Source organism: Bombyx mandarina, chromosome 03 (genome assembly GCF_030267445.1).
Source record: "Bombyx mandarina strain Sakado chromosome 03, ASM3026744v2".
In the NCBI taxonomy this organism is placed as follows: domain Eukaryota; kingdom Metazoa; phylum Arthropoda; class Insecta; order Lepidoptera; family Bombycidae; genus Bombyx; species Bombyx mandarina.
The window spans coordinates 3702352-3715519 of record NC_143210.1 but is presented as its reverse complement, the minus strand read 5'-3'; the positions used below and the strand labels follow the sequence as shown (position 1 = coordinate 3715519).

General features: G+C 41.6%; 1 protein-coding gene across 2 annotated transcripts in view; it reads right to left on the bottom strand.

Moving 5' to 3' along the window:
- Positions 1-13168, bottom strand: part of Vps11 (vacuolar protein sorting 11) — a 230773-nt gene that overhangs the window by 207007 nt on the left and 10598 nt on the right. The window contains exons 12-17 of one of the 2 annotated variants that reach the window (XM_089736591.1): positions 12672-12829; positions 11890-11971; positions 10449-10664; positions 9838-9954; positions 2788-2981; positions 1767-2166 (exon numbers count right to left, since the gene is read on the bottom strand). In XM_089736591.1, coding sequence (XP_089592717.1) covers positions 1790-2166; positions 2788-2981; positions 9838-9954; positions 10449-10664; positions 11890-11971; positions 12672-12829 — 1144 coding nt within the window. In that variant the 3' untranslated portion in view covers positions 1767-1789. Of the gene's footprint in view, positions 1-349; positions 2167-2787; positions 2982-9837; positions 9955-10448; positions 10665-11889; positions 11972-12671; positions 12830-13168 lie in introns of those variants that run through there. The other variant, XM_028184767.2, reaches the window with a different exon arrangement.

Below are 13168 nucleotides of genomic sequence, written 5' to 3'. Positions count from 1 at the left end.
ACTGCTTAGATGGGTGGACGAGTTCACAGCCCACCTGGTGTTAGTGGTTACTGGAGCCCATAGACATCTACGACATAAATGCGTCACCTACCTTGAGATATAAGTTGTAAGGTCTCAAGTATAGTTACAACGGCTGCCCCACCCTTCAAACCGAAACGCATTACTGCTTCACGGCAGAAATAGGCAGGGTGGTGGTTCCTATCCGCGCGGACTCACAAGAGGTCTTACCACCAGTAAAGGGTCTACAGGCGCCGATAATTACTTAAAATCAGATCACTAACTATTCATTTTCGTCTCAGTTTGTTCAGAGCACTGCATTTCACAGCGGAATTTACAAATAAAAAACAAATAAATCAAACTCTTTTTTATTTATTTACAAATCCAGTACAGGCATCAAATATATTAATATACATATTTTCAACTATAAAACACTGATCACATAGACTTATTTACAAAGCAAAATGTACAACCATACTCAAACACAGCAGAACAATTCTACTTACAGTCTTTTTCTATAGTCTATTATTATATGATAAGACAATACGTTATGAAGTCTAAAATTGAAAAAAAAAAACATTAATCTCACGGCGCCATTTTGAGAATTAATTATAACTATAATAAAATTTAATTTAACTATCGCTTAATAATAATTACTAATAGAAGGATAATCGATATAAAAAAAAGACAATGTAAATCTGCAGACGCAGTCAGTAGCTACTTGGTCAGTAGGAACTTTTCGAAATGGTAATGCAAGGTGAAGGGAGAAAACCTCCATAGAAAAAGACGTTGATGTAGTGTGTGAATCACGATACTTTTTTTTCTTAGATATGTGGACGAACTCACAGCCCACCTGCTGTTAAGTGGTTACTGGAGCCCATAGACATCTACAAACGTAAATGCGCCACACACCTTGAGATATAGTTCTAAGGTCTCAGTATAGTCACAACGGCTGCCCCACCCTTCAAACCGAAACGCATTACTGCTTCACGGCAGAAATAGGGAAATACGAGAGAAATAGGAGTGGGTGTTGATATGGCGGCTGGTAGAGGAGAATGGAAAAGAAAAATATCACTGCGCCCCACCCTAGCTAAGGGGATAAGGTGGAGACAAATAAGAAGGAGCAGTCAGTAACTACTATCATTGTTTGATCGACTCCCGACTCAAAGGCCCCAGTCCTTACGCATCCCCATCAAACCTATGATTTTGTGATGAAAAAAGTATTTGCCTCAATTGTGATGAACAATAATAGTGTCAATTGGAGTTTTTTTATTGTAATTTTACACGAAACTCGATCCGTCGTGTTGTCTTGTACGACCAGACTATCAAAATGAGATTTTCTGTTTAAAAGAAACACATATATCAACGAATCAAACGATTCCTTAACACCCTGTATATAAAGTTGATAGTTATAGTTATCACGTGTGTCGTCGCGGCCGCGAGAAACACAGATGGCGTGCGGGTCGCTTAATTAAATCAGTCCATTTTATTTATTTAAATACGAGCCACTTATTAGTCTACATCAGCTTTCGCGATGTGGCTAGGGAGAATTTAGGAAAGCTATATTGATAGCCAATATTTATTTCATCTTTAACGCATACAGTAAAATAACTTAAAAGCGATATTTGCGCAAACTTGCTCGTACTTGGGAATGCTTTCAGTCGTTAGGATCGTGGCGACTACAAACTACCCTTTCTTTCTTTTTTATTGCTTAGATGGGTGGACGAGCTCACAGCCCACCTGGTGTTAAGTGGCGCCACCCACCCCACCCTCCACGGAGTCTGCACGGAGTCTAGTCGTCTTTAGCGAAGGGATTATAGTTGGTGTCGTAGTCGTCGTCTCCCGCAAAGGGGTTGGTCGGGTCGTCTCCTTGTTCGTCCGCGAACGGGTTCTTGGACTCGTCGTAGTGCTCGTCGAAGGGGTTGCTACCCTCGAGCTTGGTTACTTGAGGTTTCGAGGTTTTAGGTTGGTCGAGGACTATTCGCTTCGCTGCCCTCGGCGAGGCGAAGGGCGACGGTTTCTTGGTGTGTACGGGCTCGAGCCTGGTGAGGTTCGCCTCGAGGCTGCTGCTGTACTGCTGCTGCTCCATGAGGCGCATCCTGCCCTCGGGGACGGGCACCACGCTGCTGCCTTTAGGGGCTATCTGTTTCGGAGCGTTTGGTACGAACACTGAAACGTAAATGAATCGTTGAGTACGGTACGCAATAGATAAATCTTGTATTACTGGTGGTAGAAACTCTTGTGAGTCCGCACGGGTGGGTACCACCACCCTGCCTATTTCTGCCGTGAAGCAGTAATGCGTTTCGGTTTGAAGGGTGGGGCAGCCGTTGTAACTATACTGAGATCTTAGAACTTATCTCAAGGTGGGTGGCGCATTTACGTTGTGTATGTCTATGGGCTCCAGTAACTACTGAACAACAGGTAGATAAATTTTATTAAATATATTATCTATATATATAAAAATGAATAGCTGTTCGTTAGTCTCGCTAAAACTCGAGAACGGCTGAACCGATTTGGCTAATTTTGGTCTTGAATTATTTGTGGAAGTCCAGAGAAGGTTTAAAAGGTAGATAAATATGAAAACGCTCAGAATTAAATAAAAATATCAATTTTGTTTTTCCTTTGATGTGTCCCCCGTCGAACGGATTCCTTTTGTTTGTTTAAAGCTTCGGTCTTTTATTTATCGATTGAGGCACTACGAAGTCTGCCGGGTCAGCTAGTTATTAATAAAATAAAGAACTGTCATTTATAAACATGGGTTATAATATTATTCTTGTTAAATATACATACACTGCTTGCTTTGTCCTTCCTGCATCCTGAGTTTAGCTTCAGCTCCGGCACCATAGGCGGGGGCGGGGGCGGGCGCGGGAGCGGGGGCAGGGACGGGCGCGGAGGCAGGCGCGGGGGCGGCTCCCTCGCTCTCCGTGACGACGGTCAGCTTGTTGAACAGACCGCGTCCGTAGTACTCTGACACTACGGAGTAACTGGAAACGGGAAAACATTACAAATAACGTAACACCGAGTCATGTAGGCAGCGGCTTTGCTCGGCCCCTGGCATTGCTGAAGCCCATGGGCGACGGTAACCACTCACAATCAGGTGGGCCGTATGCTAGTCTTCTACAATGACAATAAATAAATAAAAATGTACTATTTCTAATACTTCAAAATAATTTCGACACAATAGAATAAATAGTGATAGAAATTTATGAAGAACTGAAGAAACGATGGTAACTTTAGGAAATTGTATACAATTATTAAAATTGTTAATTACTAAAAGTTAAGAACTTATTTGAGTGTTTTTTTCAATGGTACTAAGAGAACTCTTCGGATAGAAAAGTGGGCTTCATGTTACTTTAAGACAAGCACATCAAGATGTACTTACGTAGTGTAACTGGCTTTCCTAAGAAACATGAATTCTAAATATTTAAAAAAATGTGAGCCGTCACGGGACGCCTGGCAGATGTGAAACATCGACATTATTTTGTAAAAGTAATATGCAGAAAAGAACAGATTGTGATAGGAACTAAATTTGTCATAATGATAAAATAAAATATTACGAAAAAATTATTTGTTTTTAAATAAAACATAGGTTATGTGTACTGTAGTAAACAACACTGTATACACTACGGAGTACACACTATAGGTATCCGAGCTCAGTGTAGCGAGAGAGATGGCTTAACGCCGGATCGAGTGGGGGAGAATCGCAGTCGATTGCGCATGGCGACGCGTCGCCACGCCAGAAATCGGTTTTACGTGCGGCTATAGATTTTTCACATCAATAAAAAAAATGTGTAATAAAGTTTGGGTAGACATTTTGGTCTACACAATAAAAAAATATCGAGTTTACAAACATCCGATAATTCATTGGTAACTCATGAATAAGAGCACTCGAATTGCAACACTTTTATATCGCATCTATAAAGCAGAGCCAGTAATTTAGATATAAAACTTCATGTTTCACAGCGTAATTTTACGATATAACTTGTAACGATTCGTAATTCTAATTCGTATAATTATTATTTTTCATTTTAAATAATAATATTCATTCTTAAAACGTAATATTAATCATTTCTTCTGTGTGTGTTTTTTCACTAAACTCCTCCTAAACGGCTCGCCCAACTTTAATGCAATTTTCTGTATACCTTCAGGTGGATTCGAGAATGGTTTAGGTTCACAAATCAGCCCGGCAAATGGCGCTGCAGTCGGTATCTAGGTTATTTATCTCTCCTAGAAATAATTTATATGGCAAACCAACGTTTGCCGGGCCAGCTAGTTGTATTATAAATTTCACTGAGATTCAAATATTAATCAAAAAATATTAGTTTTACTTTAAAATAGAATGTAAATTTACAAAACTTTAAAAATAATGTATCTCAAAAGTCGTTTCTGCTTCTAAGAATTTTCATTGACATAAATAGCACATTAGTCGAACGTAACTAATGTTTTTATTTGTTGTAAACATTTAAGATAACAAATTGGACCAGTTGACGGACGTATCTAATTTTCGAAACAATAAATAATACAGGATCTCATTATATTATTGTCTTTAAAAAAATCTATTTCGAGCCAAACGTCGATACGTTTGTAAGATAAATAATAGGTTGTTATGAAATTCACCTTTCAAACAGTTTATAATAACGCTATATTCCGAAGGCGATGAATGTACTATTGTTCTGTCTAACATAATACATTTGCACTACCGACTAAGCACAACATTATCCGCTGGAGATAGGAATTTTAAATTGAAAACAAAACTTTCCTACACATAAATATTATGAAATTCGCATGTTTGAAAATAATGACGATACCGTTCATACCCGATCCTGTGGACCGAATTGTAAACAGTCGATCGTCGACAGTCGTCGAACCCGTCGCTTGCGACGGGTTCGACGAGTAAATTAACCCATAGACACAGCCCACTGAGTTTCTCGCCGGATCTACTCAGTGGGTCGCGTTTCCGATTCGGTGGTAGATTCTGCGAAGCACTGCTCTTGCTAGGGTCATTGTTAGAAACACTCCCGGATTGAGCCCCGTGAGCTCACCTACACGTCAAGGAGAAGCTGAAATAGCCTATCAAGGCTATCAGCATAGGTAGGATAAAAAAAAGACGCTGTTTGTACATAGTTGTGCCAAAAATGCACCTTGTGTTCTATAGTGGTAAGGATTGTTTTAGGTCGGCACAGCGTAGCATATTAATGTGTCGCCATTTTGACTTCGAAATTAATTTATTTATTTTTTATTGCTTAGATGGGTGGACGAGCTCACAGCCCACCTGGTGTTAAGTGGGTGGTAATAATTATGCGTTACAGTTTGAAACTGTGATATGGGAGGTAATTTGTTATCGTATTTCGATTTCAGGGCTCAAGAAAGCGAGCAATTACGTTGTCAGTTCTATGGACTCTATAGTAATAAAGAACAGGAATGGATTAATTGGTATAAAATTCCTCACTATTACACATTTTATTTGAACTTAATATAAATATTAAGTTCAAATGTTTGCATAAATGCAAAACAACACTGCTTTGACGTGGGACCTTAACTTGGGACCCTTTTAGTACTGAGCTTAATTTCGCATATTTTTTATAAATTGCTAAAAGGATTCTTGAAAAAAGAACTTTATAAACAAAAAAATTGAAAAAAAAAACAACAAAAATCATTCCTAAATGCATAGTAAAGCAATTTTAAATGGTTATATACAAATGTTATTACCTTATTAAAATCATTATAGATATGAAGACACTAAGTACGTACAGGTCGATATCAAATACCTATAATAAAAAAACTGCGCAGTCAGTATTCAGATGCTTCGCACTATACCATTAATAGAGTCGATCTATCGACCGTTTGCGCACAGACAGAGTTTTGAGATCTCAAAACAGATCCGGCCAAATGTTTTTAGTTTGTTTCCCAGGATCCTTCAACGAAATTTAAATTTTATTCTAATGCCACAAAACAAAAAATCGCAGGTTATCGTCACGAATTCCTATATAGACCTACACGACACGTCAACAAAAGAAAACGTTCACCTTTCGTAGTTCTTGTCGACTGTACCGGCGAAGCACCAAGAGAATGGATGTAGCATTACCGATTTTATCACAGATAGGTACATTACGGGTCGATGTTGCGATAATAATATTATTAGTGTTCGTCCGTCGTAAATTAGTGTAATCTCACATCGTGGCCTGTCGATAATCACTCGCGATAGCACGTCCGACGCGGACAGAAACGCGACCAGAACTGAATCATGTTTAAAGTTGTTTAAAACCAATACATGGCCATCAAGTATTGAGATAAAGACCTAATCCAGACTGATGAATGATTTGGTATGCTCTGTCTTTTCGTACGGTTTGAGAACGTGGACTTGGCTGCAAGATGATGGGCTGTGAGTAGACAATTCTGAACGTGATGCTGGCGACCATTGACAAAGGTCATGGCACCAAAGATTTTCCACTCAAAGAACCCAATGTCAAGGTACGACTGTACATATACATAGCCATTAAGTATTGAGATAAAGACTTAATCCAGACTGATGAACGATTTGGTATGCTTAATATTTTGGTAGGTTCCGCTAACGTGGGCTGTGAGTAGACAGGTCTGAAGGTGATGCTGGCGACCATTGACCAAGGACATAGCTTGGCACCAAAGATTCTCCACTCAAAGAACTCAATGTCAAGGTACGACTGTCCACCATTAGACGTCGTAAGCTTTTAATGTATTGTTTAAATAGACCGAAAAACTCACAGCCCACCTGATATTAAGTGGTTACCGAAGCCCAGCTACAACGTAATGCCGCCACCCACCTTAAGATACGACATCTAAGGTCTCTCTAACGGCTGCCCCACCCTTCAATCCGAAACGCATTAATCCGAAACCGAAATAGGCAGGGTGGTGGTACCTACCTGCGCGGACTCACAAGACGTCCTACCGAGAGTAATTATGCTAATTATAATTTTGTGTTTGTTTTTTATTACCCGATACTATTCCTTTACCGTGGAAGTCAATCGTGAACCTTTGTTAAGTACGCATTTCATTAGAAAAATTGGCACTCGCCTGCGGGATTCGAACACCAATGCATCGCATGACGTCTTGTCCTTTATACTCTATTCCAATTACGAAGTCCCTTTTGACACTTCTTAGAACGTAACTCTTCACGTTTCGCGTAATTTGAAAAAACTTCAGAGGTGTCAAGGGACACCCGGATGCAACGAAGTTCCTTTCGATTAATTAGTGAAGGAATTGTAATTTTTTTTTTAAGTTATAATAATAAATTACGGCATTATGAAGAAGAAAAAAACAATACTATGAACTAAATTACTATTGTTAAAACGCTATCTCGAGAAACTGTACTCATTACGCGGACCAATCGGATACGAGCAATGTCACGCGATAAGCGCCTACACGTTGATTGGTCAGAATGACGGATCTAAAAAGTGTCGTGACAACTTTTCGTAAGAATTTTTTCCGTCTAGCCCCCTTTCACAACGCGCGATAAGGAACTTCGTTCCAATAATAATCATTATTTGTTGATGGTCGTAAATTATCATTTAAAAAATACACAATGAATCTAAATCATTACAAAATTAATTCACACACACAACAACATAATAACACAACATCTGTCAAATGGGACTTCGTAATTGGAGTGGAGTATAGGCCACGTTGACTTAAAACAGATAAGGTTCTAGAATACCTCGGATACTTCGCTAAAACGGGTGGAAAGTGGCAAAGATCTCAGAGGACGCGCTCCCATGTGGGACCATCAAATACTAGAAACAGGGTTAAATAGATAAATAAACAGCAAGGTTTTTAACGAGGGAAGTACAATCAACTGCTAATATTATTAACTCCCAATCCTTTCCTCAAAATACGGAACGATAGACCAATGATTGATTATAAGTTTACCAATGACCGAGTTTAGAATGTCAAAGTGACATATTGTTACAAAAGTTGTGACGTCAAAGTCGACACAAAGGCCCATACGTCGTCGGCCCGTATGTTTACAGAGCGCAGGACCAGCTGTGACAACACACGGGCGGCCAACACACCGCGCAACGAGCTGCGGCCGCGTTCGCTCATGACGTCACACTTCACTTCAGCCTCGCGGGCATTACATTGCATTACATTGTTGGACCGATTTGTGTTAAGCGGTCACTTTTTTTTAATTTTTTTTTACACCACAGCTTGTAGACAATGCGATTTTCGCCATTTACATCGAGACGTAAAGGTCCGCTTCGGCTCCTTTTTTAAATATTGTATAGTTAAATCAACAATCTGACGGCCTATCTAATGTTAAATTGTTCATAGACATCACGCACTTGAAACTTGAGGTCTATGCCTCAATTGTATAATATTTTTACGCCGGTAAGAGTAACGCCATCTATCGCCGAATAGTCGAACGAATATCGAAGTACCTAGAAGCGCCTAGAACGCTCGAGAAGTATCACGCCATCTATTGAGAGATAGCGGAAACTACTACTAGAGATGTGTGGAATATTCCAGATAATTCTAGGGATGAGGTATTGGCTATAAAAGCGTTGCAGAGATGGCACGCAATCAGTCAGTAATAGGAACTACTCGAAGCGAAACAGCGAACGGATCACCTAAAGCGAAGCGGAACAAGCGAATTGAGAGTTTTAAAGTGTTTGTGAAGTGTTTTAAGTGTTGAATACAGTTTTTTAAGTTGTACTTTGATGAAATTTTATTTATCCCGAACCCCAGCGCGTAACAATATATGTAGTTGCAAATTATATTTTTACTACACGATGTTATTCCTTCAGCCTTTAGTTATTCCTTAACTATACTGAGATCTTAGAACTTATATCTCAAAGTGTGTGGCGCATTTACTTTGTAGATGTCTATGGGTTCCAGTAACCACTTAACACCAGGTGGGCTGTGAGCTCGTCCACACATCTAGGCAATAAAAAAATAAAATAAAATATAAGTGTGGTGGGTAGCCATCATACAACACAGGACATTTGACAGATGCCTGATTTTCGTTTATATGACATTTTCAAGATAAGCTTGCATATATACAAGTTCCGAAAAACAACATTCGGACCACCGATGTACCGAGTAATATCACCAGCTCGCTGGAAGATCTTCCCTTTGTCGTATATCTAGCTAGCTAGAGGGGTCGCCCTTCCCCCTTACGGTGCGGGCCTCGGAGCCAACCCTACTGCCCGGGCGGAAGCTCCCTGCCATGAAAGGTAGGGGTGAGGCTGATGCAGGGAGGAGATTGGGAGGGGACTGTTCGCAGCGTGTACAGTTGCAATTTATATAAACACTAGTGACCCGCCCTCGCTTCGCTTCGGAAACATTAAATTTTATTATTGATAGGCGAATCCCGCCATGTTGCGTGCGGTACGACAATAACAGCGGGTGACGCCGCGGGGCGAAACTAGTCTAAAAAAAGTAGCCTAAGTTACTCCTTATATCATCAGCTACCTATCAGTGAAAGTCTCGTCAAAATCGGTCCAACCGTTCCAGAGATTAGCCGGAATAAACAGACAGACAGACAACAGACAGATAGACAAAAATTGTAAAAAAATGTTAATTTAGTTATGTGCCATATTCATATGCATGTAGTAAGAAGCGGTTATTTCAATATTACATACTCCAATTTTATTTATATGTATAGATAAAACGATGGGCTTGAATGGCTCCAGGAATGATGCCCGTGGACCGTACACTCCGGCGCCGGCTGCTGTCCTCTGCTTCTTTTTCCCTTATTAACTAACTACAACAGCTAAACTCGGTATATCCGGTATCGCGGCCCCACCTCTACAACGTATACCCCCCCCTACATAAGTAAAGTGCGTAAGGTCCGCACGGCGCACTCACGGGTCGGGCTCGGCGAGCAGGCGCGCGTGCAGCGAGTCGGGCGCGGGGGGCGGCGCGCGGGGGGGCGCCTCGCACGACGGGCACTCGCACTCCGACTCGCACAGACTCTCGAAGCAACTGTCACGACACGCAACAAGACAATGTGGTAATATCACAATGAAAATAAAGTTTTTTTTTTTTTGTTTATTGCTTAGATGGGTGGACGAGCTCACAGCCCACCTGGTGTTAAGTGGTTACCGGAGCCCATAGACATCTACAACGTAAATGCATCAGCCACCTTGAGATATAAGTTCTAAGGTCTCAAGTATAGTTACAACGGTTGACTTTGACATTAAACAATGACCATAGACTACAGAACTCTATGGGTTTGATGCTAGCTTGATCAATTTTTTCTCAAACTGAGACGTCATGGTGACGCAATACCACGTCTCTACCTCACTCGAGTAGAGTTGAGGAATAATGTAATGGTCGACTAAAAATACCAAACTCGAGTAAGTTCGGGAGGAATGCTCGAGCGGCATCGGATGATCGGTTAAGAGTGGAGGAATATTTGACGAAACGTCTAAAGATATGGGAATATATCTATCTCTTTCGTGAGGCGTGCGACTCACTGCTTGTGGAACGAATGCTGGCAGAGGAAGTGCACGCTGGGCAGCTCCAGCAGCTTGGTGCAGGCGGCGCAGCGCGAGCTCTGGAACACGACCGGCTCGCGCTGTATCCGCTGTATGTGCGCCTTCATGCGCTCGCCCTCGCCCCGGTACTTGCGAGCCAGCTCCTGCTCGCGCGCTATCACCTCGTTCTCGTTCTTCAGTATGTCCATCAGGTATCTTCAAAGTAACGTTCAGGTTCATTTTAAAGCAGATTGTCTTTTGAACATATAACCGATACCAGTAACGCCATCTCTCGTCAAATCGCCTAAACGAATATCGAAACGACTATAGTAGAATTATTTTGTCCGTGCAGTTTGAGTCATAAATCATAGCCCGGCTAGGGCGGTGAGCACGTTGCGCGGGCGCAACGCCATTATCGATAAAAACAAATGAGTCATCGAAGATAGATACACGGCGGCGGGGCGGTGTACGAAGGGTGGTGAGATATTGTTATGTTATGAGTCATTGGTTGTACTTACCTGCAAAATATAATACACATATGTCGAATAGAAATGTGTAAAATGTACCAAAACGGTAGAATTTATTCAAAATAACATTCGCACGTGTTGTTATCAACAATGTGTTAAAAATGTTCACTGAAATGAAAATAGATCTCGGAAAGTTACAAAGTGTTAATAGCTCGTTAACTTATGTGGTAACTAACCTACTATATGTGGTGTAAGTGTTCGATTAATGATTTTTACTCTCATTTTTATCACTAACCCACAAAATTACAAAACTAAATACACTATCGATAACGCTTATCGAAAACAATAATGCGCATCACTATGTCCGTCCATAAGGTTCGTGAGTGGAAGAGAGGGCGCAATATTCGCTTCACCGGTCCGATTATTTATGACCCAAGCTGCACGGACAAAATAATTCTACTATAGTACTATCGGGAACGTTCGAGAGTTTATGGCGGTACAAGTAACGCCTTGATTGCTTAGTGCCAGTTTTTTAACGTTCTCGATAGCGTAAAAGTTAATTCAAATTATTATAGAGTTGGAGCGTTTGCGTACGTTTGCCGCTAGGGGCGCTATTAAAACTGCATACTTTGAGTTAACTTTTACGCTATCGAGAACGTTACAAAACTCACACTAAGCTCACTGTTGTCAAACACCGAAAACGGATATGGAAACGATTAGTGCTATCGGAAATGTTCTGGAAAATTGTGAAACATGTGTCGACTATCAAAGCGTCGTAAAGACAACATGGAAGCAGTCAGTGATCAGTTCGAGAAAGAGCGAACGGAATGAACCCGAAGCGAGGCATAAGTGGATAGTGGTAGTGAAGTGGGAATATATTCAAGATTGCATGTGCTGTCGACAATATTGGGTCCGGCGGTCTTCCTCGCCGGTGAGGGCTGGGGGGTGTGGGGAGCCACTGTTCGCAGACTTACTTCCTCACGTCTCCGAGAGTGTACGCGGAGTGGCTGGCCAAGCAGTCCACGACCAGAGTCCGCGACAGCAGCTTTTCCGTATCTACAAATCGATTATCACTTTTAATTCTACATCGAAGTTAATGTGAATGTTCACAGTTTTCAAAACAATGGTGTGACTTCGTAACTTTGCTTATGTAGTTTCATGAGATATTGTTTGTGTGATATAGATACTGTAGGCACGCGAGTTCATGTCCATCCTGAGGAATGCGGTAGTGCTGTGACTTAATTAATTATGGTAATATCGATAATATCTACGGATTTAGTAAGCAGCTGTCAATTTGGTTTATTGTAACTGAAAGTAATTTTGCAAATTATGAAATAAAATAAGTGTGATAAGTAATTACTTATTTGTTACTAATAGAGAAAAATATTTTTAAAATTCCAATTCAATCACTATCAGATGAAAAGACAACCGACAAATCAGAGTCGGAATCAGTATCTTTTCAGTAGGTTTTTTTCTAACTGAACTTGTTGGAAACGGAGTAGTCATTGTTTATTTAGAATGAAATAACACAATAGCATTAGCGTAAATTTTTGGCAGGTATCGATAAGCGCGCGTCACAACCGTTAAGGACAACACTCGACGTCAGACAAATGCGGGGAGGTGGAGGCCGGAACGAGCTGTCCGCCGCGCGTCGCTTCTCACCCCGATGGACATGAACTCGTAGTACAGTACAAGATAGGAAGATCTCTGCGGTGGGGGGTGTGCGGTGGGGGGTGTGCGGTGGGGGGCGCGGTACCTATGACGTGCAGCAGCTCGGGCAGGCAGGCGGCGGGCGGCGGGTGCCACAGCACGTCCAGCCACAGCGCGGGGCACAGCGCGGCGCGGCGCCGACACACCGCCAGCGCCGCCTCCGCCTGCCCCTCCCGCAGGTACAGCGACACCTGCGACCGCCATCTGCACGCACACGCACGCACTTCAACATCATCTGTAGCTCATTTCTATTAAACCTAAGTATTGCCCGGTATAATCGAACAGCCCATCTTGTGTTAAGTGGATACTGAAGCCCATAGACATCTACAACGTAAATGCGCCACCCACCTTGAAATATAAGTTCTTAAGTCTCAAGTATAATTACAACGGCTGCCCCACCCTTCAAACCGAAACGCATTACTGCTTCACGGCAGAAATAGGCAGGGCGGTGGTACCTGCCCGTACGGACTCACAAGATGTCCTACCACCAGTAATTACGCAAATTATAATTTTGCAGGTTTCATTTTTATTACACGATGTTAT